This window comes from Ammodytes marinus, assembly GCF_949987685.1.
Source record: "Ammodytes marinus genome assembly, chromosome: 22".
Classification (NCBI taxonomy): Eukaryota; Metazoa; Chordata; class Actinopteri; order Uranoscopiformes; family Ammodytidae; genus Ammodytes; species Ammodytes marinus.
Genome location: NC_137226.1, coordinates 20,131,093 through 20,155,837, shown reverse-complemented (window position 1 = coordinate 20,155,837; position 24,745 = coordinate 20,131,093). Strand labels below are relative to the sequence as shown.

The 24,745-nt window shown below is 39.9% G+C and overlaps 3 protein-coding genes across 4 annotated transcripts in view; 2 read left to right on the top strand and 1 right to left on the bottom strand.

Moving 5' to 3' along the window:
- The window catches only part of cmah (cytidine monophospho-N-acetylneuraminic acid hydroxylase), a 40,889-nt gene extending 35,481 nt beyond the window's left edge, over positions 1–5,408 (top strand). For both annotated transcript variants that reach the window (XM_080051170.1, XM_080051171.1), the window contains exons 12-15: positions 1,318–1,492; positions 2,107–2,223; positions 2,377–2,492; positions 4,016–5,408. In XM_080051170.1, the coding sequence (XP_079907296.1) occupies positions 1,318–1,492; positions 2,107–2,223; positions 2,377–2,492; positions 4,016–4,154 (547 nt within the window). In that variant the 3' untranslated portion in view covers positions 4,155–5,408. The remainder of the gene's footprint in view (positions 1–1,317; positions 1,493–2,106; positions 2,224–2,376; positions 2,493–4,015) is intronic.
- A 1,183-nt stretch (positions 5,409–6,591) lies between these two features.
- Positions 6,592–11,609, top strand: glipr1a (GLI pathogenesis-related 1a). Its single transcript, XM_080051229.1, has 5 exons — positions 6,592–6,812; positions 6,956–7,195; positions 7,363–7,481; positions 9,107–9,192; positions 9,667–11,609. Exons 1-5 carry the CDS (start codon positions 6,648–6,650, stop codon positions 9,792–9,794), a joined length of 738 nt encoding a protein of 245 aa, XP_079907355.1. The 5' UTR covers positions 6,592–6,647; the 3' UTR covers positions 9,795–11,609.
- Positions 11,610–12,489: 880 nt separating this feature from the next.
- Positions 12,490–24,335, bottom strand: krr1 (KRR1 small subunit processome component homolog). Its single transcript, XM_080050778.1, has 10 exons — positions 24,241–24,335; positions 23,497–23,678; positions 23,098–23,232; positions 21,633–21,758; positions 20,003–20,086; positions 19,738–19,794; positions 18,406–18,576; positions 17,813–17,890; positions 13,617–13,713; positions 12,490–13,470 (listed from the first exon to the last, which is right to left on the bottom strand). The coding sequence occupies exons 1-10, from the start codon at positions 24,314–24,316 to the stop codon at positions 13,319–13,321; spliced, it is 1,158 nt and encodes a 385-aa protein (XP_079906904.1). The 5' UTR covers positions 24,317–24,335; the 3' UTR covers positions 12,490–13,318.
- Positions 24,336–24,745: the final 410 nt, after the last annotated feature.

Sequence of the window (24,745 nt, the reverse complement as noted above, 5' to 3'; positions counted from 1 at the left end):
TATATATTTACCTCTTGGGGAACGTTTGATTGTATGTTAATAGTCCTACGATTTATATCAGCATAGGGCTATTTCAGTCACAAAGAGGAGACATGAGCTGCTGACTGGGGAACACAGGAGCGGGGGTTGGTGACGGGAGACGGGCGATTTATTTTTATTTTTATATCCAACTGTTGTCAGAGCGGGAGGTTGTCTGGGCGGCTGCCTGAACGGCTGCCTCAACTCCTACACAGCGCCGCAAATTCATATGATCTGTCTGAAGTCTGATCACTCTCAAGAAATGTGCGGTACAGGTGTGTTGATAAACAGGGCAAAATCAATCAACTGCCGAGTTTCTGGTGAGCTTTCCCGTGGGAGTATTTATGTTAATGAAAACCGACCAATTTCGTCATCAGTCGGTGTTTTTTGGAACAGACCATCAAATCCCCCCTTTTTCGAAATTAGTATCCCAGAAGAAACTGACATATTTGTCTTTTTGAAGCTTGTGTGTGCTGGTAGGGACCCCAATAACCTAAAAAGTGTGCCCAAACACCTGCAATGTTTGGTTTTTCATAATATGTCCCCTTTAAAAAAAGTCAGTTTTTATCCACCTCAAATCACAACCTGTCTCAGCAGATTATTTTATTTTTCAAAACCAATGGAAACCAGCCCAGATACTTCAAGTGCATCAACGGCAATGTTTTCAGACCAATCCATGGAGTTTGCATTTCATTCACCAGTTAGCGAAAGCTGGTAAAAAATATGCGAGCAACAGTTTTCAATTCAACCAACATAATTGACATTTTCTTTCGCAAAATGAGAAGCTGCTTTAGTTCTGCTGAAATGGATGCAATGTTTCAAAAGTAAATTGGGATTTTGAGAGGTAAATCTAGTAACTGAATGTGTGATTAGTGTTTTCATGTGCTATGTGTCTGATTATTTTGAAAAGCGCTATAGAAAATGTATTGATTATTAATGCACATTGGGCGTCAATTAGGGCTGCAACTAACGATTATTTTCTTGATTAATCGATTAATCTGTCGATTATTTTCTCGATTAATCGATTATTAATCGATTAGTGTTTTGGTCTGTAAAATGTCAGAAAATGGTGAAAAATGTTGATAAATTTTCCAAAGCCCATGTTGACGTCCTCAAATGTATTGTAATGTCCAAAACACACAGATATTTCAGTTAACTGTCGCTCTAGCGTCAATACAAAACATATCCATGTTTGATAAACTGAAATGTATCCTTTAAACTGCACACATTAAAAACATGTGCATTCATTATGTAACTATTCCATGTGAATATTTCATTTACTCACACTACCATACATAGTGAGGCCATCACCGAAGCCCCAGCCAATGCAAAAATCTACAAGGACAGTTGGGCTTTCGACTTGTATGTGGATGAACTGAACAGCGCCATCAGCTCTGAGATATTTAAACATCGAAAATGGATCCAGTTTTATTACACCTGGGCTGGCTTTCAAAACTACGACCTTGTTGTTCGGGTAAATATACCTGGAAAGCATTAACTTGCCGGTTCTCTTGCAACGCCGACTATTGACACTTTGGTTCTTCCTTTGCATGAACTTATCTGAGCAATGTAGCATATAAATGATCGTTGGTACTTTTATCTACTTAAAAGGTTGAGTAAGTGATTCTGGAGAATGTTTTTGCCAAAACCAGTGAATATCTCTTCTGCAACCTACTGCACTATGTGTGCACTGTACTGTGTGTGCACTGAAAAATAATCTGGCATTAATACACAGCCTAGGCTCTGTACACTGTTATGTAAAAAAGGGTCAACAAAGGGTGCCCACCATAGCTAGCAATATGCCCATTTACAGAGCTTAGGCTGTGTTTACATTGGAATTGATCACACACACACAGTACGGACAGGTGATCATAACTATCTATCTTATCTATCCTTCAAGCTTTGAGTGATCCTCCCTGGCTGTGACGTTTCAAAAACAGTCAGTTCCCTTTGGGTTTGTTTCAGACTCAAAGCTGTTCCTTTGGCCTGACTCACTCTTCCTTTCTTTCTGCTTTTGCCAACTTCTTTAAAGTCAAAATCAAATTTGCAATTGCAAAATTTCAAATGTCTCTACATGTTTGTCAAAAGGTGATTGAGACGGACGAAAACTTTGAACCACTCACTAACGGCTACGACTACTTGGTGGACTTCCTGGATCTGTCCTTCCCCACAAAGAGGCCGGACAGAGAGCACTCCTACTTAGAGGTGAGAGATTGCAAAGCGCCAAACAAACAACACACTGCAGCATTCTATACAGTCGCTGTTGGAAATAGTTCAAGTTAAGTACGGAACATTGTACTGTAGCGTCTTGCCTTGGCACAGCAGTAACCCTGATGTGCCCTGACTCCCTCCCTTAAGGTAAAGAACAGGGTTGGGGTGATGAGATACGTGGTGCTGCATGGACGCCTCTGGGACGACCTGTACATCGGCTTCCAGAATCGCGTAAGCCGAGATCCGGACCTCTACCATCACAAGTAGGCACTCTATCTTGTATATCAAAAACATCAAGGTTATGTGAAAAATAAATGACCCTTTCACACCATTTATTTTGGTCTAGACCTTTTGACTTTTGTGTACGATCTGAACCAAAAACACAGGTGAGAACCTGATTGGTTCGTGTAGTCGTAGACATAAACATGGATCGACGAATAAGCTCGTGAGATATGGCTAGTCTCACGAGACTAGATAGACAACTACATGAACCAATGAGAAAGTGCCTTCCGCTATAAGGGATGAAGGATAGGTCCGAATGCAGGTCCTAATTGGCCCTGCGGTCATCCGCAAATACTGTAGCAGCAATGCCTCCCTTGTGTCACCACATCAACTGGTTACTGTCAAGACCTTGGCTATATACACCTTCATATCCTGTCCATGTAAACCACGAACAGGATAGGGCTATTTTCTTTTACTTCTGGTTAAACAAAGTTGCCCACATCTGTACAAATAAGCTGTTACATGCTGATCAAGCATGTTCAAGATTCTTTTTCTTTTCTTTTGGCATTGCAATAACTCTGTGCTTGCACCTGAATTGACACGTGCAGCTCCATTTATCATACTTTCACTTCCTCTCACTGCTAATCTTCAACACAATCTTTAACCCTGTTTGAGCATTTTCACTTTCTTTTTCAATCCTTGAAACCTCCATGTAATCTCCTTTTAATAACTGTATCAACTTCCACTTTAACTTATTTGATTATTTCAACTGCTTCAACATCTAGGGGAATTCCCGCACACTGTCTTAATTTCTTTTGGATTGACTTTTCCCTCTCCGACGCACCTGCCTTAAGTAAGCGATTTATTTATGTTAATATAAGTGTTACATCGCTCTTTATTCATACAGTGATCACTTATATAGTGTGCACGTTTTATAAAGCCGATCTCTAAGTCACCCGCTCTGCATGTAATCGGCAAATAAACTTTTCGGGGATCCCACCACTGATAACCAATCAGAAGAGAGAACGCTACAAACCAGCACCCGTCTCACTGCCGGTGCACGTGCAGAGCACAGATGGGTGAATGTGTATGCGCCTACAATGAAGGAGTAGGTAAAAATCCTGCCCAATGTCTGTTTTATTACTCGCTGCTTGAAGACTGCAGTGCATTAATGTGGTGACATAGGACGAGGTAGGGGACCGCTAACTGCAGTCACTGACAGGAAGTTAGCTAAACTGGCCATTCCGCTTACTGAACCTTTAAGTTACGCATCTGCAAAGTACCCTTTTGTTTTTGAACAACTTCTACAGCAAATTACCAACCGTGAGCACACTTAAGTTTTTTGTTTCATTTAAAAAAATATTTTGTGAATACATCATATTATCTGTCTCCTTGCTGTACTTATGATACTGATCAGATTGTGTCAGTCTTTGTTCATAATTTGAACACACATGTGGAAGAGAGATGGAGGCACAATGAACACACATGTCTACCGTAGATTTGATTTATTCCAATGAACATATTGTAAATGTCCTACAATGTAAGCGTTTCTGTCGGTCTCCAGGTTCTGGAACCACTTCCAGACAGAGCTACCACTTCTCCGGCCGGAATGGGAGCGCTTCCTGCAGCAGGAGCCTTCCATCCAGGAGCCTGACACACCACAAGAAGAGCCAAAAGCCTGGTTCTTCTGTACAGTGTTGTGAATAATATGGATCCCATTAGAAACCTAGACTGTGGCGGCCCGCAATAGCCTGATTTGTCCCGCCACAGTTCGATGATGAACCACTACTAGACCCTTGCTATCCGCCTACAGCAAGTTTTAAGTCACTTTGGATAAAAGCGTTGTTAATGAAATGTAATGTAACCAAAACAAAAACAACAACATCTCTAAACTTCTCATCAGGACCTAAACTTCGCATTCATCGCTGTTGCTTCGGAAGTCTATTTTTAGCTCAAATTAAATAATGAATACATGTATTTATTCTGTATATTATATGTATTCATTTTTTTATATAAAAAAAAATAAAAATGTAAAAAGAGTTGAAACAGGAAACCACTGCTGCGTCATCTCTTTGAGGGCTGAAGTGTCTGTGAACCGGTGACCTCATGTACCATGCGTTGTGGTTGTAACCTTTTTAGTGTGTCTTCCCACTTCATACACATACAACCGGTGCACTTGTGATTAAAATACCAAAGCTAAAAATTGTTTAGTACACAAAGCTTTTTCTTAGAGCTAACCTCCAAATTGTGCTCTCAAATTTGCACCAGATTGATGCATTTACTTTTGATATAATATGCAACTTTTTATTAGCAGGGTGGATCATGACCCCTAAAGGCCCAAACAAGGTCCAACCACCGATTGGTCGATTAAGGTTGACATGACAAAGTTCTTAAGAGTGTGAAATGGGTTACTTTATTTGTTGGTAATCAAAAAGTCAAGCGGAAAAAGCCCTGTATCATTGGTGTACGTGTGTGTTATACACTCACAGTAGCTCCCACTTTATCAGAGACAGCTGAAGGTCAAAGTTACAGTTGTCCAAAACATTGCCACCCCTTCCCCACCATGCTGATCTGTACTTTCTCACCTTTGTTTGGACGAATGAAAACTTCCTATTACTTCAATAGTCTCACAAACTCTTAAGGGAAACACTGTGGATTATTGGCGTATGAAGATTGAGTCGTTTATTTTTAGTTTGTGCTTAATTTACAATAACTTTTATGCAATCAAGACAGTTTACATTAAATGTCTCAAACTCGTTGCTGAGTGATTATCAATTATGTATGATTAGCTTATGGGTTTGTATGGGTCATGCAATACGTTATTCAGTGCTCAGTTCTTTAATAAGCACATTCAAATCGAAACCAGAAAGAGGTGTGTGTGTGTGTGTGTGTGTGTGTGTGTGTGTGTGTGTGTGTGTGTGTGTGTGTGTGTGTGTGTGTGTGTGTGTGTGTGTGTGTGAACAATTAAACTAATTTGAAGTCAGTTTGCTACACTTACTTAATATTGTGAGCCAATTATTTGTTCTCATTTAATTAAGGTTCAGATAGTTCTGCTTGTATTGTAAAACTGTAAGGCCCAGACGCCTATTTTATTAATTATTTTACATACATCTTTTAAATACTGTATATTTGGAATTTGTATAGGGCCTTTGGGATTTTTTACGTATCATGTTGTCTTTTTTGAGTCTGTAATAAAAGTACATTATTAATTATTATGATAAAGCTTTGGTATGTGAATGTATGTACTGTTGTGGGGTTTTTCTTTGACACTTGGGGGGAGTGGGGGTGGCTCTAAACACACTGTTACGGCACTGTTTGTTTTCACTGCACCTTGTGTTTTGTCCCATTGCAATTTAAATTTAAAACTTCTTTATTGAATAAATGACTTTGGTTTAACCAAGTACAACTGGTGTATGTTGCATTCTTTTACCCCTAGCAAAGCTGGACGTAACACACACCATCATCTTACAAAGTGTAGTAATAGGTGAACATGCTAGCCTGCAGTTCCAAATTTAGACATCCAGCAGACACAGGGAAATACATAGCATTCATCTGAAGATGGGTTCGTTGAAGTGTGCCATTGCAAGATGAAGTGTTCCACCCTTTATTATTATTTAAATATACATTTGTGACCATTTGAAAAAGCAAAATCAATCAAATGTATTGCCATTGTGAGTCAACTTGGTTCTGAAAATAACAAAATTGCTCGACCATGTGTCCACATGTGCAAATGCTGAATAAAAGAAAAAGTCTATACATACAGTATGAAGCTGGGTCACAGGGGAACAGTTTAGTTTGGACATTAGCTTAGTATATTGTAAAAAAAATAAATAAATACGTGAGCACTAAAACTAGGATTGGACTTTTTTTGGCATGTTTGACTGCAAAAATCTCACAAGCAACCAAATGAAACTGGCAACCACAAAACAAGAATAATGTTCGCACAGATGCATATTCGACTGTTTCTCACCTATTTCTCCACCTCACAACTCCCCCCCCCCCCCGCGCTTAGTGATGCAGAAGTTGTGAGAAAAAAAAAACACTTAAAGTAACCTATCAAAAACAACACTTATACATCCTGTTCCTCTTGGGTGTGTGTAATTTCCTGTGGCACTTAGTCAGCGTTGAGTGTATTTCACACACAGTAGCCTCTGTGCTTTTTTTTGCTTTGAAGCGTTTAAGTCTTCTGGAGCATAATGATGGTGGGGATGTTACTGTGGGCCTGGATTCTCCTGGATTCGGGGGCGTGTTCGGCCTCACTGCCTGATATCACCGACAGGAAGTTCATCGATGAATGTGTGAGGGAACACAACAAGGCGCGGTCGTCCGTCAGTCCAACTGCCAGTAACATGCAGCATATGGTAGGCAAGAGGGGCACTTCCATTTCTCACTATTTCCACATATTTTTTGGGCGGACCAACCCTTTAAAACCTGTATTTACAAAGAGGTATTCATCATGAAATACAGCTGGTTCTCATCACATTCCTTATTTTGTGCCCACTAGATATGGGACGAGGGCTTGGCCATCACCGCAAGAGAGTGGGCAAATAAGTGTCTGTTTGAACACAGCCCCAAAGAGGTCCGCAGAGTGAATCAGACCTTCTCTCTAGGAGAAAACATATGGGCAGGCTTCCCACCGTCAATATATGATGCGACGCGTGCCATAAAAGGTTGGGTGGATGAAAAGCAACACTACGACTTCAACGGCAACCAATGCACAAGTGTCTGTGGTCACTACACCCAGGTGTGTGCACATTCTTTATTGATATGAAAATATACTGATTACATGCCTGGGCCTGTCTTTTTGTTTGTTATGAAATGTCTTAAAGGAGATAGGGAAAAAAGAGGAACTAGTGGTCATGTTTTATTTTTCTCTACATTGCACAATTTTACTCTTTCCGTTGCCTCCAGGTTGTGTGGGCAAACAGCTTCATGGTTGGTTGTGCCGCCCAGCTGTGCCCCAACGGTGTCCAAAGCACTGACTTTGCTGATAAGGAGGGTGTCATTTTTGTATGCACCTATGGTCCAGCGTAAGTTGAATCCATCTACGTTAAGACAACAACTCTTGAATTCTTGACTTAAAAGAAAAACCCGCTGTCTTTAACTTTAAGGCGAGACACTGCAGATGATTAGGGGACAATCTTTTTTTACTTATACTGTAGATATCATCATGAAACTCTCCCAGTTGATTACTTGCGTTAAAACAATTATGTGTTGCATTTCTTTGAGAATTGTTTGAATAAATATACAGTAAACATTTGGCAATATCTAATTAATGTGTAAATTTGCATCTCTTTAAAAATAAAAAAAGCCTGAAAAATTTGTTTCTTCCTCCGACAACAGTCAAATGTCCCCCATACACTCTTTTTGCATACATTTCCCTGATCATATTCAAGGCTGAGTTTGGGTTCAAGGTTAGGCAAATTTGAAGTCCTGGTCTTGTGTGAAAGAGAGGAAATGGCAAACTGCCAGGGGTATTCATCGAAAGCACTTAACAAGGTTCATTACAATAAGGCTGGCACTATTCTATATGTTAGCATAGCAATGACTCTCATCAAAACAAACACTGACTGTATCCTACCAAAAGTATTGTCTGGTCATCTTCCCCTGTGCCATGGAACACAATTGTTGTCCAAAAACTATTTGAAACACCCTTTCCATCCACCCATATCCTGTCCTTCATCAACAGGAAACACACACACATAGAGACTAGTGCCCAAGTAGAAACCTTTATTATACTATCTATGGTAGAATAGTGCCCAAGTAGAAACCTTTATTATACTATCTATGGTAGAAACGCATACTCTTACCCCCTCAACACCCCCTCCCCCACACACACACCATTATTAAAGCTTCCATATTATACACTTTTCGGTACTATTATACACCATATTATATGGTCTTAGTGGTCACTAATACGTTTTTCTTTAATTGTTTGCTGAAAAAAACTTTCAGATAATTTATTGTACTATGCTGAAGTTCAGCTAATCTCACAATGGCCTATTTTTTAAAAAGAGCTGCAGCTCCCCTCGTAAATATACAATCTTTGCGCTGCCCCCGCCCCCTGTCCGGAAGCGAAGCCAGATACGCCTCGCCCTCTGTCTGTCAGGGCCGTGGACCAATAAGAAATAGGGGTGTGGGCTGCACAGTGGAAGCTTCTGGCTTTCCAGTTTGTGAGGTCAGAAAAGGGGAAAATTCTGACTGGAGTATATTGGGTGGGGGAGGGGTGGTGGTTTCAGAAAGGGGGATTGTGAGAAAAGGAGAGTGTTATTTTTTTAAATATTTTGGCAGTCTCTAGACACACTGTGGACCCATGGATATGTTAGAACACATTTAAAAAGTGCATTTAGCATAATATGTGACCTTTAAGCAAGAAATTAGTAAGCAACAAATGCGGATTAAGCCACCAAAATTTATTTGCAATATTTTCTACTGTTTGAGTGTTGTTTGTTGAAAACTGAAGTGTTAGGAAATGAACTTTTTGACTATATATTTGTGAGATGTTTCTTAAACATTGAAATGTTCAGGTGGAACAAATTCAAGACAACCATATCTCAGAGCATAGTATGTGACAGCTATGGAACTACCTGCAATATAATAGTCTTTGAAAAAAATGTGTTCCAATAATATGCTATGATGACTGTCCCTTGTGCAGGGGTAATGTGAATGGAAGGCAACCGTATGAATCTCAAGGGGCCGCCTGCTCTGGATGTAAAGGCGCCTGTGTGGACAATCTCTGCAGTGAGTATTTCGTCTACACTGTTTGGTTATGCAAAAAAAAAGCTTTCATAAACTGATTTTGTGTTGAGGTGAGACACTGCAGGCGAACACCTTGTTTTTTCAAGCAACGACTCATTTTGAGATTTTTGGTTATTTTGCTAAAAAATCCATAACATGTATTTTTTCACAGTAGTATACTGTAAATAAAAGGTCCAAAATGTATTGTACATTAAAGTCTTAATTTGACTAAATCTTGTCTGTTTGCGTTTGTAGATTTCTCCACTACAACCATCTTTAATGGCCATTATCTTAAAAAATAATGTTTTGCAATACCATCAACTTCTAAAGCATTTAAATCAATTAAACTTTCTAAAATTATTCTTATTATTAAGGTCATGGCAGTTTTTTTTTCATGTTGTTAATCGTCTGATTTATGATAGAATTTGTTATTAAAAACATTTTGAAAATGATTTTTATCTTCATTTGTTGTTCCAGGCGCCAACTGGAACGGTGGCTCCGACTATGTGTCTATTCTGGTTGTCCGTCCCATTGCCCTCATCTTCACCTTCATCACAGCGTACGGAGTGAAACACTTCTACCCTGATATCTTCTGCTATGAATAGACAATCTGTGGCTACCTGAAGGAATGGGGCTATGTCCGAAAAGCCCTACTAACGTCCTACTCATACTCATTTTGACGTCAATTTGAGTATGTTGTGGTTGCAATGCATTGCGTCTTTTCAAACGACACAGAAGTTTTTTTTTAATTCTTTATTGCTTCTGTATACTTCAGTATAAACGGTCCGATGAACCTTGCATACACAATCGATCGTTAAGTAGACAGTTTGTAGGCTAGTATATACAATATATACGGAGGACGTTAGTAGGCCGTTTTGAAAACAGCCATAGACTTAACCAGCCTGTGCTAAAATGAACATTTTTAAGAGCACAATACAGACACACTGTACACACAGGGACCAAATGTATTTGTTAGCCTCCCCCATTTCATTCTAATAAATAAAAAAATTTGTTTTCCCACCAGATATATTTACATTTTACACACAATCCTCTTTGTAGAGACAGAAGTGACACTGCTAGCTACCGATGTCAAGCTGCAAGACAGTGAACACGCCACCAGCTAAACAGCAGGTGAGAAAACTGAAGTGACACATTAGGTTAAAGCTGCACTGTCAAATGTCTATACGAACAAGTACATATGACTGCATTCCCACATAAAGTGGGCTGTGCACTTATACAGGTGAAACTCGAAAAATTAGAATATCGTGCAAAAGTTCATTTATTTCAGTAATTCAACCTAAATGGTGAAACTAATATATTATATAGACTCATTTCATTCAAAGTGAGATATTTCAAGCCTTTACTTGTTATAATTGTGATTATTATGGCTTACAGCTTATGAAAACTCCAAATTCAAAATCTCAGAAAATTTGAATATTACATAAAATCAATAAAAAAAGGATTTTAAATACAGAAATGTCGGCCCTTTAGAAAGTATAATCATGCATATGTACTAAGTATTTGGTTTGGGCCCCTTTTGCACAAATTATTGCCTAAATGCGGTGTGGCATGGACGCTATCAGTCTGTGGCACTGCTGAGGTGTTATGGAAGCCCATGTTGCTTTGATAGTGGCCTTCAGCTCGTCTGTATTGTTGGGTCTGGTGCGTATCATCTTCCTCTTGACAATAGTCCATAGTTTCTCTATTGGGTTCAGGTCAGGAGAGTTGTCTGGCCAATCAACAGAGTAATACCATGGTCAGTCAACCAGTTACTTGTGGTTTTGGCACTGTGGACAGGTGTCAAGTCTTGCTGGAAAAAGTAATTCAGCATCTCCATAAAGCTTGTCAACAGACAGGAAATATGAAGTGCTCTAAAATATCCTGGTAGACAGCTGTGGTGACTTTGGACTTGATAACACAGTGGACCAACACCATCAGATGACATGGTGCCTCAAATCATCACTGACTGTTGAAACTTGACAGTGGTCTTCAAGCCCCTTGGATTTTGTGCCCCTCCACTCTTCCTCTAGACTGTGGAACCTTGATTTCCAAATGAAACGCAACATTTAATTTGGATCAGTGATGATTTGAGGTATCATGTCATCTGCTGCTGTTGGTCCACTGTGTTATCAAGTCCAAAGTCACCACAGCCATCTACCAGAAGATTTTAGAGCACTTCATCCGTCTGTTGACAAGCTTTATGGAGATGACAATTTCCATTTCCAGCTAGACTTGGCACCTGCCCACAGTGCTATACACCACTGGTAACTGGTTGACTGACCATGGTATTACTGTGCATGAATGGCCAGACAACTCTCCTGACCTGAACTCCATAGAGAAACTATGGACTATTGTCAAGAGGAAGATGATACACACCAGACCCAACAATACAGACGAGCTGAAGGCCACATCAAAGCAACCTGGGCTGTTACCTCAGCAGTGCCACAGGCTGATAGCATCCATGCCACGCCGCATTTAGGCAATAATTCATGCAAAAGGGGCCCAAACCAAGTACTTAGTACATATGCATGATTATACTTTCTAGAGGGCCGACATTTCTGTATTTAAAATCCTTTTTTTATTGATTTTATGTAATATTCTAATTTTCTGAGATTTTGAATTTGGGGTTTTTATAAACTGTAAGCCATAATAATCACAATTATAAAAAATAAAGGCTTCACATATCTCACTTTGCATGTAATGAGTCTGTATAATATATTATTTTCACCTATAAAGTTGAATTACTGAAATAAATGAACTTTTGCACGATATTAAAATTTTTCGAGTTTCACCTGTATAATTTAATCCAACCCTTTTTATTTTCATTCAATTTAGAATTAATACATTTAAATGAGTCTAATAAAGTCAATGTGATAGTGTCTATTCTTTTCTTCTGTGCCGGTTCACCACAAGATGTATGTGCTAAATACATTTGTATGGCTCCTGCCGCAATTAATAAGTACAAAATAAATTCGATGAAAACCAAATGTTAAAATGTATTTGACTTCTACTCATATATGTTGAAAGGACATCTACAGTATACAATAAGAAGGCTCCCTTTTGATCAGAAGTCATTCATTTTATTTGGCTCAATACATAATCATTGTGTTCTTGCAATGATAATTTATGAATTTAAGATTATCTTAACGTGTTTGCTATTAAATAACCCAATACAATTTTGTTGGATCTGTTGATAAAATAAATTTAATTTAGGTTAATGTTTAAATTTTTTGACTGTGTAGCCGTTCTCTTCAAAAGCAGCTTTGTTATATCAGCTCTGTGCTCCCTGCTCAGCACCTAACAAATGGAGTTAGCAGCTAGCTGGTGAACATTGGTGCTATGGAGCACAATAAGAGCTAAACCACATCGAATAATGGACTTTGCTGGAAATGAATGCTATTTTTGTCTGGATGAGTAAATGGGCAACTGTTTGTTGCTAACCATGGTAAACACTTAAACTTAATGTGTTGATAGCTTGCTCTAATACCCCACATAACAAAGAAGAAAATCAAACAAACTGTACAATAGTTATTTAATGTTAAAAAGCACAACTCTGCAAATCTTTCCATCTCGAAAATTGGATGATATAACTACCATCGGATTAAATTTTTTAGTAGTTCTGACCAGCCATTAGTATGGACTATAAACCTGTGTCAAATAACCATACTAAACTTACAATAAAGCTGCTGGGACAATGTGTTTTTTTTCTGACCAAAAAGAATAATGGCAAACCTACAAATATTAGATCCAGGTTGTTAAAAATCTTCCTTTAAATTCTACAGTTCCGTCTGATCCGACGGTGCTTAAGGAAGGAGAAAATATATTTTTGAAACATAAATACTGGCCGTACAAAATCTAGAAATGTATGACATCAATCACTGGTGGTCTGAGAATTGCTCTGGAGATACAAAAGGAGGTACAAAGTTACATGGATAGACAATATTCACAACAACAGGAGCTCAGTTAAAACGTCCATGATAGCTCCATGTAGATCTAGGAAAACAAAAACCACACTGCGTTTGTGTGACATCCCATGTCCCTGTGTCCTTACAGAGCCTTTTCCTTTTGTCCAATATGGCCACCCAATCCCATGGTACACTGTACAACAGTGGTTATGGAAGCCTGTGGGTTAGCCTTTGCTTTTGCCTTTGTTCTTCTTCTTCTTGTTTGTGATGGTTGGCGGAGGCGCTGGGCTCACTGGTGGAGCGCCCAGCTTCTTGGTCTTGGCTTTTTTCACTTTCTCCTTAATGGCTTCAATGTCCAGTTTGCCTTCTGACGGATCTGGGACAGACAGGGAGAGAGTAAGGTAAGATGTACTGTTACAGTGTAGTGCGTAAGGTAAGATGTACTGTTACAGTGTAGTGAGTACTGTTACAGTGTCATATCAAACACTTTGCTCTCAGGTAAAGGCTTGCTCCAGCTCTTACCTTTAGTGCTTTTCTTCATTAAAGGTTTCTCCTTAGGAGCAATGAACGCTTTGTTTCTCTCTTCCTGCTTCTTGGTCAGAGCTTCGGCTTGTTTCACCTGAGAAACAACAACAATGACAGTTACACAATTGCCGGTTCTCAGAATATGATGCAACTTTGCATCTTCCAAATATCTTATTTAGGGCTGTCAAGCGATTAAAAAAAATGTATCTAATTAATTACAGGCTCTGTGATTAATTAATCGCATACTTTTATTATGCCTGTTTATAAACAGCTGTATAGCCTATTACAGTTTCTCTCTCTCGCTGTCGCTCTCTCCATCTCTCGTAACTCGATTCATTCACCATCGTCGTACTCATAGGCAAAAATATTGACACACACACACACGCACACGGCAGGTGTCCGTTTATGCGTAGACAAGACAGCTAGCAAACAAAATTGAGACAGACGGAGGAAGATTGAGAGATCCTGTTTGGAACCTAGCCTACATTGTTGCACCCACTAAATCAATAATGCAGACACTGCGGAGAATAAAGTAAGATGTTTTCCTACCTACTTCATGCTTATTTGCCCGTAGCATCGCATAATTCGTCCATAGAGCCCTCGGCCCCGCCCTTTCCCCTGCTTCTCTCTTTACTTTTCCCACTACTTTTCTCCCACTTCACCTCCCAATTTCATCCGACAATCTACCATACATGGCGAATGCTAAATAGCTCCTGAATATGATGACTCTCTTAATAAGCACGGAATTTTTACTGACGTGAGGAGAAATCGAGGCAACCGGCCGCAAAGAAAGCGACTGGGAAGGAAGAAAGCCTGTGACGTGTATGTGCTGCAGTAACTGTCACCAGTGTTAATTTTGGCAGCAAATTCTGATTTAGTCTTAGTCTTAGTCTTTTGAATATCACACCATTTAGTCTTAGTCCTATTCTAGTCATCTAAAATGTTTTAGTCTTAGTCTAGTCTAGTCTACTAAATATAAGCAGATTTTAGTTTGACTAAATCTACAGCGGACTTCGTCGACTAAGTGTTTTTCTTCATTGAATGGTATTAAGGTTTGAATATGCAATACAGACACATATTTAATGGTTGTAATACAAAACATGTATTCTATTTCATTAGTAATAATCTCACATAAAATCAGTGTACCTGACTGGATAGAGGGGAGGGGGGGCTTTAAGAGCCTGTGCCCGGGGGTCCATCATCTCATGATCTGTCTATGAACCAACTGGATTCCACAATCTTTTTTCTTTTTGCGGGGAGCATGCACAAGCATTATTTATGAAAAAAATAAATAAATAAAGAAAATATTTAAAAAAAGTGGGGGGCCCCACACTAGGTCTTGAAACGGGCCCCGAGATCGTTAAGGCCGCCCCTGGGCAGCAGCAGCACGCAGTTCAGGTGCTGATAAATTTGAGCAACTGCGCCCTCCTTTAAGCAACACTGCTGCGGCTGTGTGTGTTCGGACTTCTTTTGCATCAAAGCTTTTTAGATAATACAATTAGAGGTTTTAATTGAACGCTGTCCATGCGTCGGAGTTGATTGTAACTTAAAAACAGAAACTAACGGACGGAGGCGGCAGTTTCACATGGCTCTGTGTATTCAAACTCGAGACAGAGCCTACTACAAACAGATCGCGGAACTTAGCCGTTCCCCTAGACATCGTTAACGGGCAGGATATCCCTGACTATCATTTTTGTCCATCATACCGCAGAGTTTTTCAGCACAGCGGCTCACTCCACCCGCTCACACCTGCGCGGTCTCCCGTCGATTTTCACCGACACAGGGTTGCATTCGCTGCTTTGCACTGATTGGATTTCTTCCCAACTTGTCCCACAAAAAGAGTAGTTCTGATTGGATCTCTTCTCCATTCGTCCCGCCCTAACAGTTTCGTCTAGTTCCTATTCGTAGACTATAGTGTCAGTTAAATTATATTTTTCGTCATAGTCTTGGTCTACGAAATTAACACTGACTGTCACACAAACACAAACGCGCGCACTGATCACATATCATGATTGGCACAGTCGTTTTGTCTTTGTAAAGCAGTTTCGCTCAACTTTGTGCTGTATCACGTATTAGTGTACCTGTAGTAAGCCTATATAAAATGGTGTGACAAGTGAAATAATGCCTGTAGTCTATTCGAGTGAGATCCACACATTTCCAACAACGTCAGATTATAGTTTAATCTTCCAGGGTGAATTGTTATGGGAAAGAGATGTGTGTAATGATTTGCTAAATTCATAACATGATTTTATCTAACGAAATATATAGTTTTAATTAATATCTGTTGGGCTTAACTTTGTACAAAACTACTTTTTACACACCTCTTAAAATTTGCTCTCCCGCTGGCCACTCACGGAAACACCTCCCGACGTATAGGATATTATTATAGAGTAGTGCTATAAGATTCAACTTATAAAATATAACCAAAACATGTAGACCTAGGCTACTTGATAAGTAATTCAACCTACATCACAACTGCATGCCATAGACTACAGTAGCCATATATTCGCAACTATAGGTAAGCTTATACATTTTATTGACTAAATATATTGGGTGCCAAGCATCATTTGTCTGGGTTTTTCTGATGACTGAGCTTTATTTCGTGGTGTTGCCATTGAGTGTCGCTGATTCCCCGAGTCAGGAAAACCTTGCGGTAGCTCTACGCATGATCGAAAGTTGGCGTGGGAATACGCAAACTTCTCCGCAAAGAATGTTTTTATAAATACCAACGTTTGCCAACGCACATTTTCCCGCACATTTCTGTCCGTCTACGCAAGGTTTTTGTGCGCCGCAAGGTTTTTGTGCGCCGCAAGCTTTATAAATGAGGCCCCAGGCCCGGTTCTACGAGGGTGCATAAGCATGCATTGCACCCTCAATTGAAATGTTTGCACACCCTCTATTGGAGAAAGAGGACGGATTGAAAAATATTATTAATATAGCCTACTTTAAAAAGATATATAAAATTGCTGTATGACAGCCTTCAAGTTGCTGTAGTTATTGCTAAGGTGACGTTACTGTTTCTCTCTTGCTTTCTCTCTCGCTTTCTCTCTCGCTCGCTCACCGGCTCCGTGTGTCAGCGAGCGGGTGAGCAAGTTAACAAGTTTTTTCCCCTTTTGTAAGACCGGTGAAAACCGGTCAAGGTACGATCATATGGACTGTCTATTCCCCTGATGTAGGCCTACGCGTGAATGACAGACATGTAAGATTGACATTCATCACCACTCGCCAGCAGCACTGCATCTACTGCCCACAACAGCAACAGGAAAAAAAATAAAACTTTTTTTTAGTTATTTTTTTGTAAGTAGTTCCAATTATGAAGAATTTGATCAATAAAGGTTTATTTAATTTTTAGATATTCAAGATATATTTGGCTAGTAGTAGCCCCAATAACATTAGCAAAAGCTAGTGGTCATCCGTCCCTCAGTCCAGTTGTTAAGCATCTGGCTGCTAGCAAGTTATGTTTTGTTAATTTTACTATTCATCTTAACTATAATAAATGTTGACTTTTTATTTTATTCTTTTCCCCAGAATGCACCAGAATGCTCCGATTACATGTTAAAAACACAAACGATGCCCCCAGACCTACCTACAGGGGTTTAGTTTCTGACACGTCACCTTATTCAGAGCTTGTGAAAATCTCAAAATAAAAATCCAGTATTAGACAAAGACGGAGATTACTATGTTAAACAAACATAGTAGGTATAGTGAAATTTAGAAATTATACATTGAAATATTTCTCAAATTGCATAATTAATTTTTTTTTGCACCCCTTCTAATCTCAGATGCACCCCGAGTCATTATGTTCTGCAAACGGGCCTGCTGGAGACTCCCAAAGTATGAGGAAAAAACAACCCTCTCTTTTTCCTTCACCACAGTTCAAAAACCCCAGTCAGATTTCACTCCCCTTATGACGTCGTAAGGGGAGAAGCCACGCCATCTCATTACCAACCTAACTTAACACTACCTCCACCTGTGATAAGCCACACCCCCCAGATACCTCTAGTCTGATTGCCAGTTAGATCCAAACCGACAGGTAGATTCAGGGCCAATCAGAGCAGACTGGGCTTTTTGGAAGGCGGGGCTTAAAGAGACAGGCTCTAACACAGAACGTGGTCTCGTGGCCTGAAGACAGCTGGCTTTATCTACTGTTATATCCCTCATGATAACAGGCACTGAGTCCACTCATCACTCACCTTGATCTCTTCCATCTTCTTCCTCTTTTTCACACTGTCACGCAGGAAGAATTCTCCTGTGGCCAGCTCCCTATCAACCTGCAAAGATGATACACAGTGTTAAAATATATCTGAACATATCGTCTCAATGTGTTCATTAGTCCAAATAGGGGGGTTCAAACATTGGGAAAACATTCCTATGGGTTAGTTCACATTCAGGTAAATCTTGTTATACGATGAACAGTCAACAAAAACTTTTAAAGTAGCTTTTCTCTAAATCTGAACACTTTACGAGCAAGTAAGCATAAACGTGATACGCTACAAGTTATCTAAAGCTCTTAAATGAAGTAAACTAATATTACTGCATTCTTTTTTTTAAAAGAATATTTGTTGGTATTGTCAAGCTTTATTAGACAGTACAGAGTTGAAATGGGGAGACAGAGAGAGAGGGGGGATGACCTGGAGTAAAGGTCCACGGTTCGGATTTGAACCCGCGACCACTGCTACGAAGGCCGGAGCCAATATGGTACGCGCTCTATCCACTATGCCATCGGAGCAGCCCATTTTACTGCATTAATAATAGACAATGTACGAGTGTGTTTTCATCCTCTCACCTGGCTCTGGGGCTGTGCTGGGGGGAAGGGTGTGTACTCCCTCTTGACGCTCTTCTTCTTGGGTTCCTTGCGCTTGGCCAGGTTCTTGTGGCGGAACTTTGGCAGGAAGCGTTCCCAGCTCTGCAGCTTCAGGTCGGGGTCTTTGGACAGCTCGCGCTTGATCATCAGGGTCTGGTTTGGTTCCAGACAAGTCACACAATATGGAACGGGGGTGTTGGGGAGTGGGTGGAGTAAAAGGAATTTAAAAAAATGTGATACTTCGGTGTATTGTCATGCAGTCAGCAACGTCTGCATTAAAATGTATTTTTATTTTTTATTTTATCACCACTGGATTTAGATACGGAATTACACAGGTTTAGTGGTTAAAGCAAGATGTTAATTCTGTGTTGAATCTCAAATATAATCTCTCAATAGCAACCGAAACTGTTTCAGACAAAACTAGTGCAAGGAAAATATTAGGAAGCATTTTATTTGCCTAAGAGTAAAAACCAGCAAGGCAACAGTTAATACAAGACTCTTCTCTTCAAATAAGGTAGCATGTGATGGACTCATACTGTATCTCAGTGGCAAATAACAACTGTTTTCGTGAGTCCAAATACTGATCACAAAAAATAAGCTTATCCTTAGAAGATACAATATGGTCCAAGTTCTCTGCCACCTGAAAATGTGTACAGTTGCAGTGACTTTTGACTTGGAAAATCTATTCAGTTCATTTTGAGTCGGAGTCGACATTTGTGCCAACTTGCATTCTTGAGATAATGCGTTCACAATGCGTTAGGTCACAGTGACCTTTGAATGTAATCAGTTCATCTTCTAATCAAAAGTGTGAGTTTGTGCACCATTTTCTTAAGAGAGACATGAGGGCACAGTGAACTTTACCTTTGAGTGAAGAGTGGAAAGTATTGTTAAGTTTAAAAAAAGAAATCCCCCAAAGCATTCTTAAGATATTCCACTCACAAGAATGGTCTGGACGGACAGTACGTACCGGCGGACCACGCAAGAACATAATGCTATCGGCCAACTACTCCAGTAGTCATATAGTCATTTATTTAAACCACAAGCACTGGTGACCTCTGTTAATATATGATAACAATGATTTGAACCAACTTCACCGGATCAGCATTGTCCTTCTATAACGCTGTCAGACTCATAATTGACAGTATTTAAATAATGGATGCCCTCAGCTCCAGGTTGAGCCAACCATGGCGTCAATCCCAGAGAGATTTTTCTCAGTCAGGATATCAAGAACAAGGATGGAAAGTATCTTCATTGGGCATGAATACATCTGTGTGTGTGTTGCTGTAGAGCTATTGCCAACATCTGTCAACATACCTTGATGTTGTAGATGGGGTGAATGTTCTTCATCGTGTCCATCACCACTTTACGTACCTTTACACACAACAGAGAAAATGATAAATTATTTGTACAGCCGCTGTGTTTTTGTTTTAAATATTCTGATTTGAGTATTCAGTCTTAATTAAGATTTATTTTTTATATATAATAGATGAGGAACGTACAAATTGTCAGGACATTTTATTTTATAATTCATGCGAGTATGATTTTGTTTCTTTACAATTTTTCTCTGTGTAGTTCTTACCTCCTTCAGGCCGTTGAATGGGCCCAGGGCCGACACTGTGTTGCCCTGCACCATCACGTAGCAGTTGGTCAACAACTCTAGTGCCTGGGGAAAAGGGGACAATACACCAAGTTAATTTAACTCCTGACTTTACAGTTTTTTTCGATCGCTAACCCACAGTGGGCACAACTGTAGCTCAATGTGCAAAACTCTAACTACAGTCTGTACTATTTACAGTCACTGGAGCTGAACAGTTCACTTCACCTGCAAAACAGGTTCAGTGCAGCAAACACTATGAACCAGCCTCATTGAGATAACACACACTGTCACTCAGAACCTGCTCAGAGTACAAACACTAGCATCAAACCCCAATACATAAATTACAAACTTTTAATCTTAACAGTTTGAATCATTTTAGTTATTTCACACAAATTATGTAATATTTTCTTTGATGAAAGGGTGAAATTCTTTCACATGAAATTGTTTATTTTATAACATACCAGTTTTTTTTAGGAAAACAAAGAAAAGAAAATCAGAAGTTTGCTTCAATAGATACACATTTTGTATATTTTATTGAAAACATTTCCAAATGTAGTATTCATCTGTGTAAATATTCTATTATTGTGATACAGAAATCAATTCCTGTAATGTTGTCATTTACTTCTACTTGTAAGGATGCAACTCTAAGCTGTTTGTTTGCTGGAAAATTCATATTACAGATGCAACTTTAGATTTTTGCACTCTCAACCCTGCCTCTCTCAATGAGAGACCATGATTCACAACAGGGTCTATCAGTGTAGCCCTTACTGTATTTCATCAGACATTACAGCTCTATGTCTTCCTCCACACATCCACACTCTCACTGCCACTCTTCACCCTCCAACAACCTGTCTTACTTGGTCCATTTCCCAAAAAATATATATTTTTGAGCTTTCCCTTTATACTGTATAAATGTTCACCAACAAGTCTAAAACAAGACAATTTAGTGTTTCAGTTGAAATTGCAATCTGCAGTGTTTGAAATGCATTCATTCTGTTTTGAATGTGTGGTTTACAGTTGTGGCAGCAGTGTGTTAGCATTTGAAAAAAGTGCTGGAAATCTACAGTGTTGTGCAGGCTGTGGTTAAGCCATGAGATAGGTGTGTAGAGTTTTGAAAATTGTGTTTAAGCAATGAAAAACGAGCTACAGTTTGGTCCGAATGAACCGCTGCTCTGCATACTGTTGTTAGAGTTTTGCACTTGTCTCTCCAGTTGTGCCCACTGTGGTTTAGCAATCTTAAAAAACTGTAAAAGAAATGATCTGTGAACAAAGTTGCTTCAATGCTCTATTGAAAGCCAACACTGATTTTGTGGCTGATAAGATACAATGCTGCCACCTAGTGACACATATCCCAAAATGCAGTTTAGAGGGCACATGTTTGGTGAGGAGTTAGTGCAAAACATTGTAACGGCAATGTATTTCCCTATTCATATTACACAGGTTTTCAATCTATGAAGGAATATTAGGTCAGCCTGGATATGGAAGCAAGTCACCATCAAGGTTTTTTCCTTCCAAACAAAAATAAAAGGAAAGTAGTAACTCAGAGATAACTGCTCATTCCCAGGAGGTAAGACCTGTGTTCATGTACATTTGTTTTTACAGTGGAACTCACTTTGAGGGTGGAGCCCTTGGGACCAATCAGCCGCTGTCTCCGCTTCACAAAGCGCTCTCTGTTCCGAACCACCGTCCCAACTTTGATGATGTCACACGCCACGTCATCCTGTAATATCCGCACGGCCTAGAAGCAAGAGAGTAGTATGTACAGGGAGCCAGCATTACTGTCCCTGCGTTCCAATCCCCATACTTTAGTATGGGGATTGGCATTAGTATGCCAGAAAAAAGTAGGGATGCACCGAACATTCGGCCACCGAAAATGGCAAAATAAGTAATTTTCGGTTTCGGCCCGAAACAGTTAAAAGGCCGAACAAAATTACCGAATATTGACAAACTAAATGACAATAAGGAAATATTTTTTTAAAAGAGCTGCGCGCTTGCAAACCAGGAAATGGAAGTAAAGAGAGACGTAACCGTGTATGCGAGTCCACGTCTGGTCGGGAGCGCGCAGCAGAAGCAGTCTGTAGGCTGCGTGCATGATTATGTCGGAGTCCAGTGTGGGAGCATTTTTTCAAACTGGATGAAACACGGCGCATTGCAATGCTTTAAGCAGCATTAAGATAAAACGCTCGTCCAAGACTGATGTTTTATCACATTAGAAACACAAAAGCCTTGCGTGAGCGAAGCAGCGATTCACCCAGTGAAACTAACGGTTGGTAACGGTGTCATTCACTGACACCTCGCCGGTGAGAGCCGCAGCGCAAAAAAAAAAACGGGTTTGACGGCGAAAATGATAATCATATTGTCATTGTCAAAAAAATGGCAATAAGTCGATCTTTTTGTAGATTCTTCCTCATATAAGTCAAGGTACAAATCAATGAGTGGTTCACAATCACATTCCTAGTAAAATGTTAATTTTACTCTTAGATTTGAAGGTTTTACTGTTTCTTTATTTATTTAAGGTTGCTTTTTAGTTGTAGGCTATGTTTGAGGAGAACATTTGGGAGTTCATGTATGCAATGTTGAAAGAAGTGGCAAAATAAATAAACAAAACTGCAAAAGCCTCTTTCGGTATTCGGCTTCGGCCATTCGGCCAACTGTTTCATTTTATTCGGTTTCGGCCAAGAATTTTCATTTCGGTGCATCCCTAGAAAAAAGATTTATGATGTCCCAATACATGCACGTCAATTGTAGTATGCTGAAAATACACAAATGCCCCACCAACGCCAATAGCACTTTGGAGTATTCGTCTTTATTCTTGACATTTATCGACATAATGAAAATAAATCTTCCTTATCTGATTTTTTTCTCTCTCCTGTGGCCCTAAAACTCTTCTGTACATTAGTATGTAGTGTAGTAAAAAGAAAAAGCATGTGATTTGGAACGCAGGGTATTTGCGTTTGCTGCTTTTGCCAAACCGATTTAAGGTTTTTTTTTCCAAAGCAAAGGGAACGACCTTCAAGAAACCAAATCTTTGATGAAAGGGTGCTCAGTGAAAAAAGTTTGGACACCCCTGTTCTTACCTGTTCGAATGGCACACTCCTGGCCAGCAGCTTGATGAGATCCCTGGCCCTCACTATGGCGTACGGGTCGTAGGTTTTCTTGGTGGTGCAAACGGTGACGCTTCCCTCGATCAGGTCCAGAGAGGCTTTGATGTGCTGGGGAGAGAAGAAACACATGTTGGGAACCTCACAGGGAATATAATAAAAAATAATAATCTGCATTGTATCCGACGAGGCCAATAGAATCCACTAAAATAGCAAACACAAATACTGTATTAAGAAAGACCGATTTCCATTTTTATAACCATCAGCAATTATTGTGCTTGTGAATCTACGTAAGAGACAGAAAAATATGGAAATTGGAATTCATCTAACAAAACAGACCAGATGTTTTGTTTAAGGGAACAACTCTCAACTTACCACGTCTCCTAAGGCCTTCTCCACCAGAGGCCAGCACTCTTTCAGATACGCCTCTCTGTATTTGGGGAAGAGTGTGGCGAAGCTGCTCTCCTCCAGCAGACCGCGGGGGTTGTCGTCCTTGGTGAACGACGGCTCCTTCCATCCCTCAGGAACAGTCAGGAGATCAGTTTCATCCACGACAGCTTGACACGGGACATCAGGATTATAATGGTGAAGTTTGACATCTCAAGTACAACAATTGTATGTATGTCAGTTTAGGAGCGACACTGCTGTCTTCGTATATTGGCCCAATCATTCAAAAGGCTACTTTTGGGTCCAATGCACCACAGCTTTGTGACGATGTACAAAGACAAATAAGAACATGAAGAGTTCTTAAGAACAGTGGTGGAAGCTGACATGGAGGCGATGGTCTAGTTTACAGTAGTGACTGGGGGCATGAAGTATACTTCTTATAAAGGCTTATCCTTAAGATTAATCAGCACATAAACGAACAGAATTGCCAATGTCATTTTCCTCTCGTGAGCTCAAAGCGGATCAGACAACGGGAAAGTATCTTTAAAAATAACAATCAACAGATGTTTACAACACGCGACCCTTCACATGCTAGTCTAGTGCTAATCCCAGCGTGCCTTGCAGAAGACATGTAAACACGCCAATAAACCGACAACTTCAGGTCTATTTCACAGCGAAAGGGTCGCTTGGTGTCAATTAATCGTGTGCGCCTTGGCAGAATAGGTGACTTACCTTGACTTTTCGTCTTTTTCCCCTTTTTCTCAGTTTGTGCTTCACTCACGCCGTCTCCCGTCGTGGAGGACGCCATTGTTGAGGAGAAGCGGAAGTGACGCGAGAACTCTTCTTCAGGCGCTTGCTGCACTCTGCGGCAGACGCAGCGCACTGCTGCCACCCACAGGGTAGTTAGGCTGCCACATTGAGGCAGTTTTTCGTTATAACAACTTCCATTGTTTTATCGAGCAGAAGTAAATAAGACAAGTAGACCAACATATGCTCATGCGAGGCCTATAAGAACTAATAAGGACGCATAATGTAATACACATTTTTTTGTTGTAAAACTAATAATGTAATAACTGGTTGATAATGTAACAAAACGTTGAGTGCATAAAGGAAGATCATATCACATTTGGCATCAGTTATCACACTATGAAGGGAGCAAAATAAGTGTGATAATTAGTATCTACATTTACATAATGTAATAGGTTGTTATCACACATACAAAATGTTGGTGTACTTT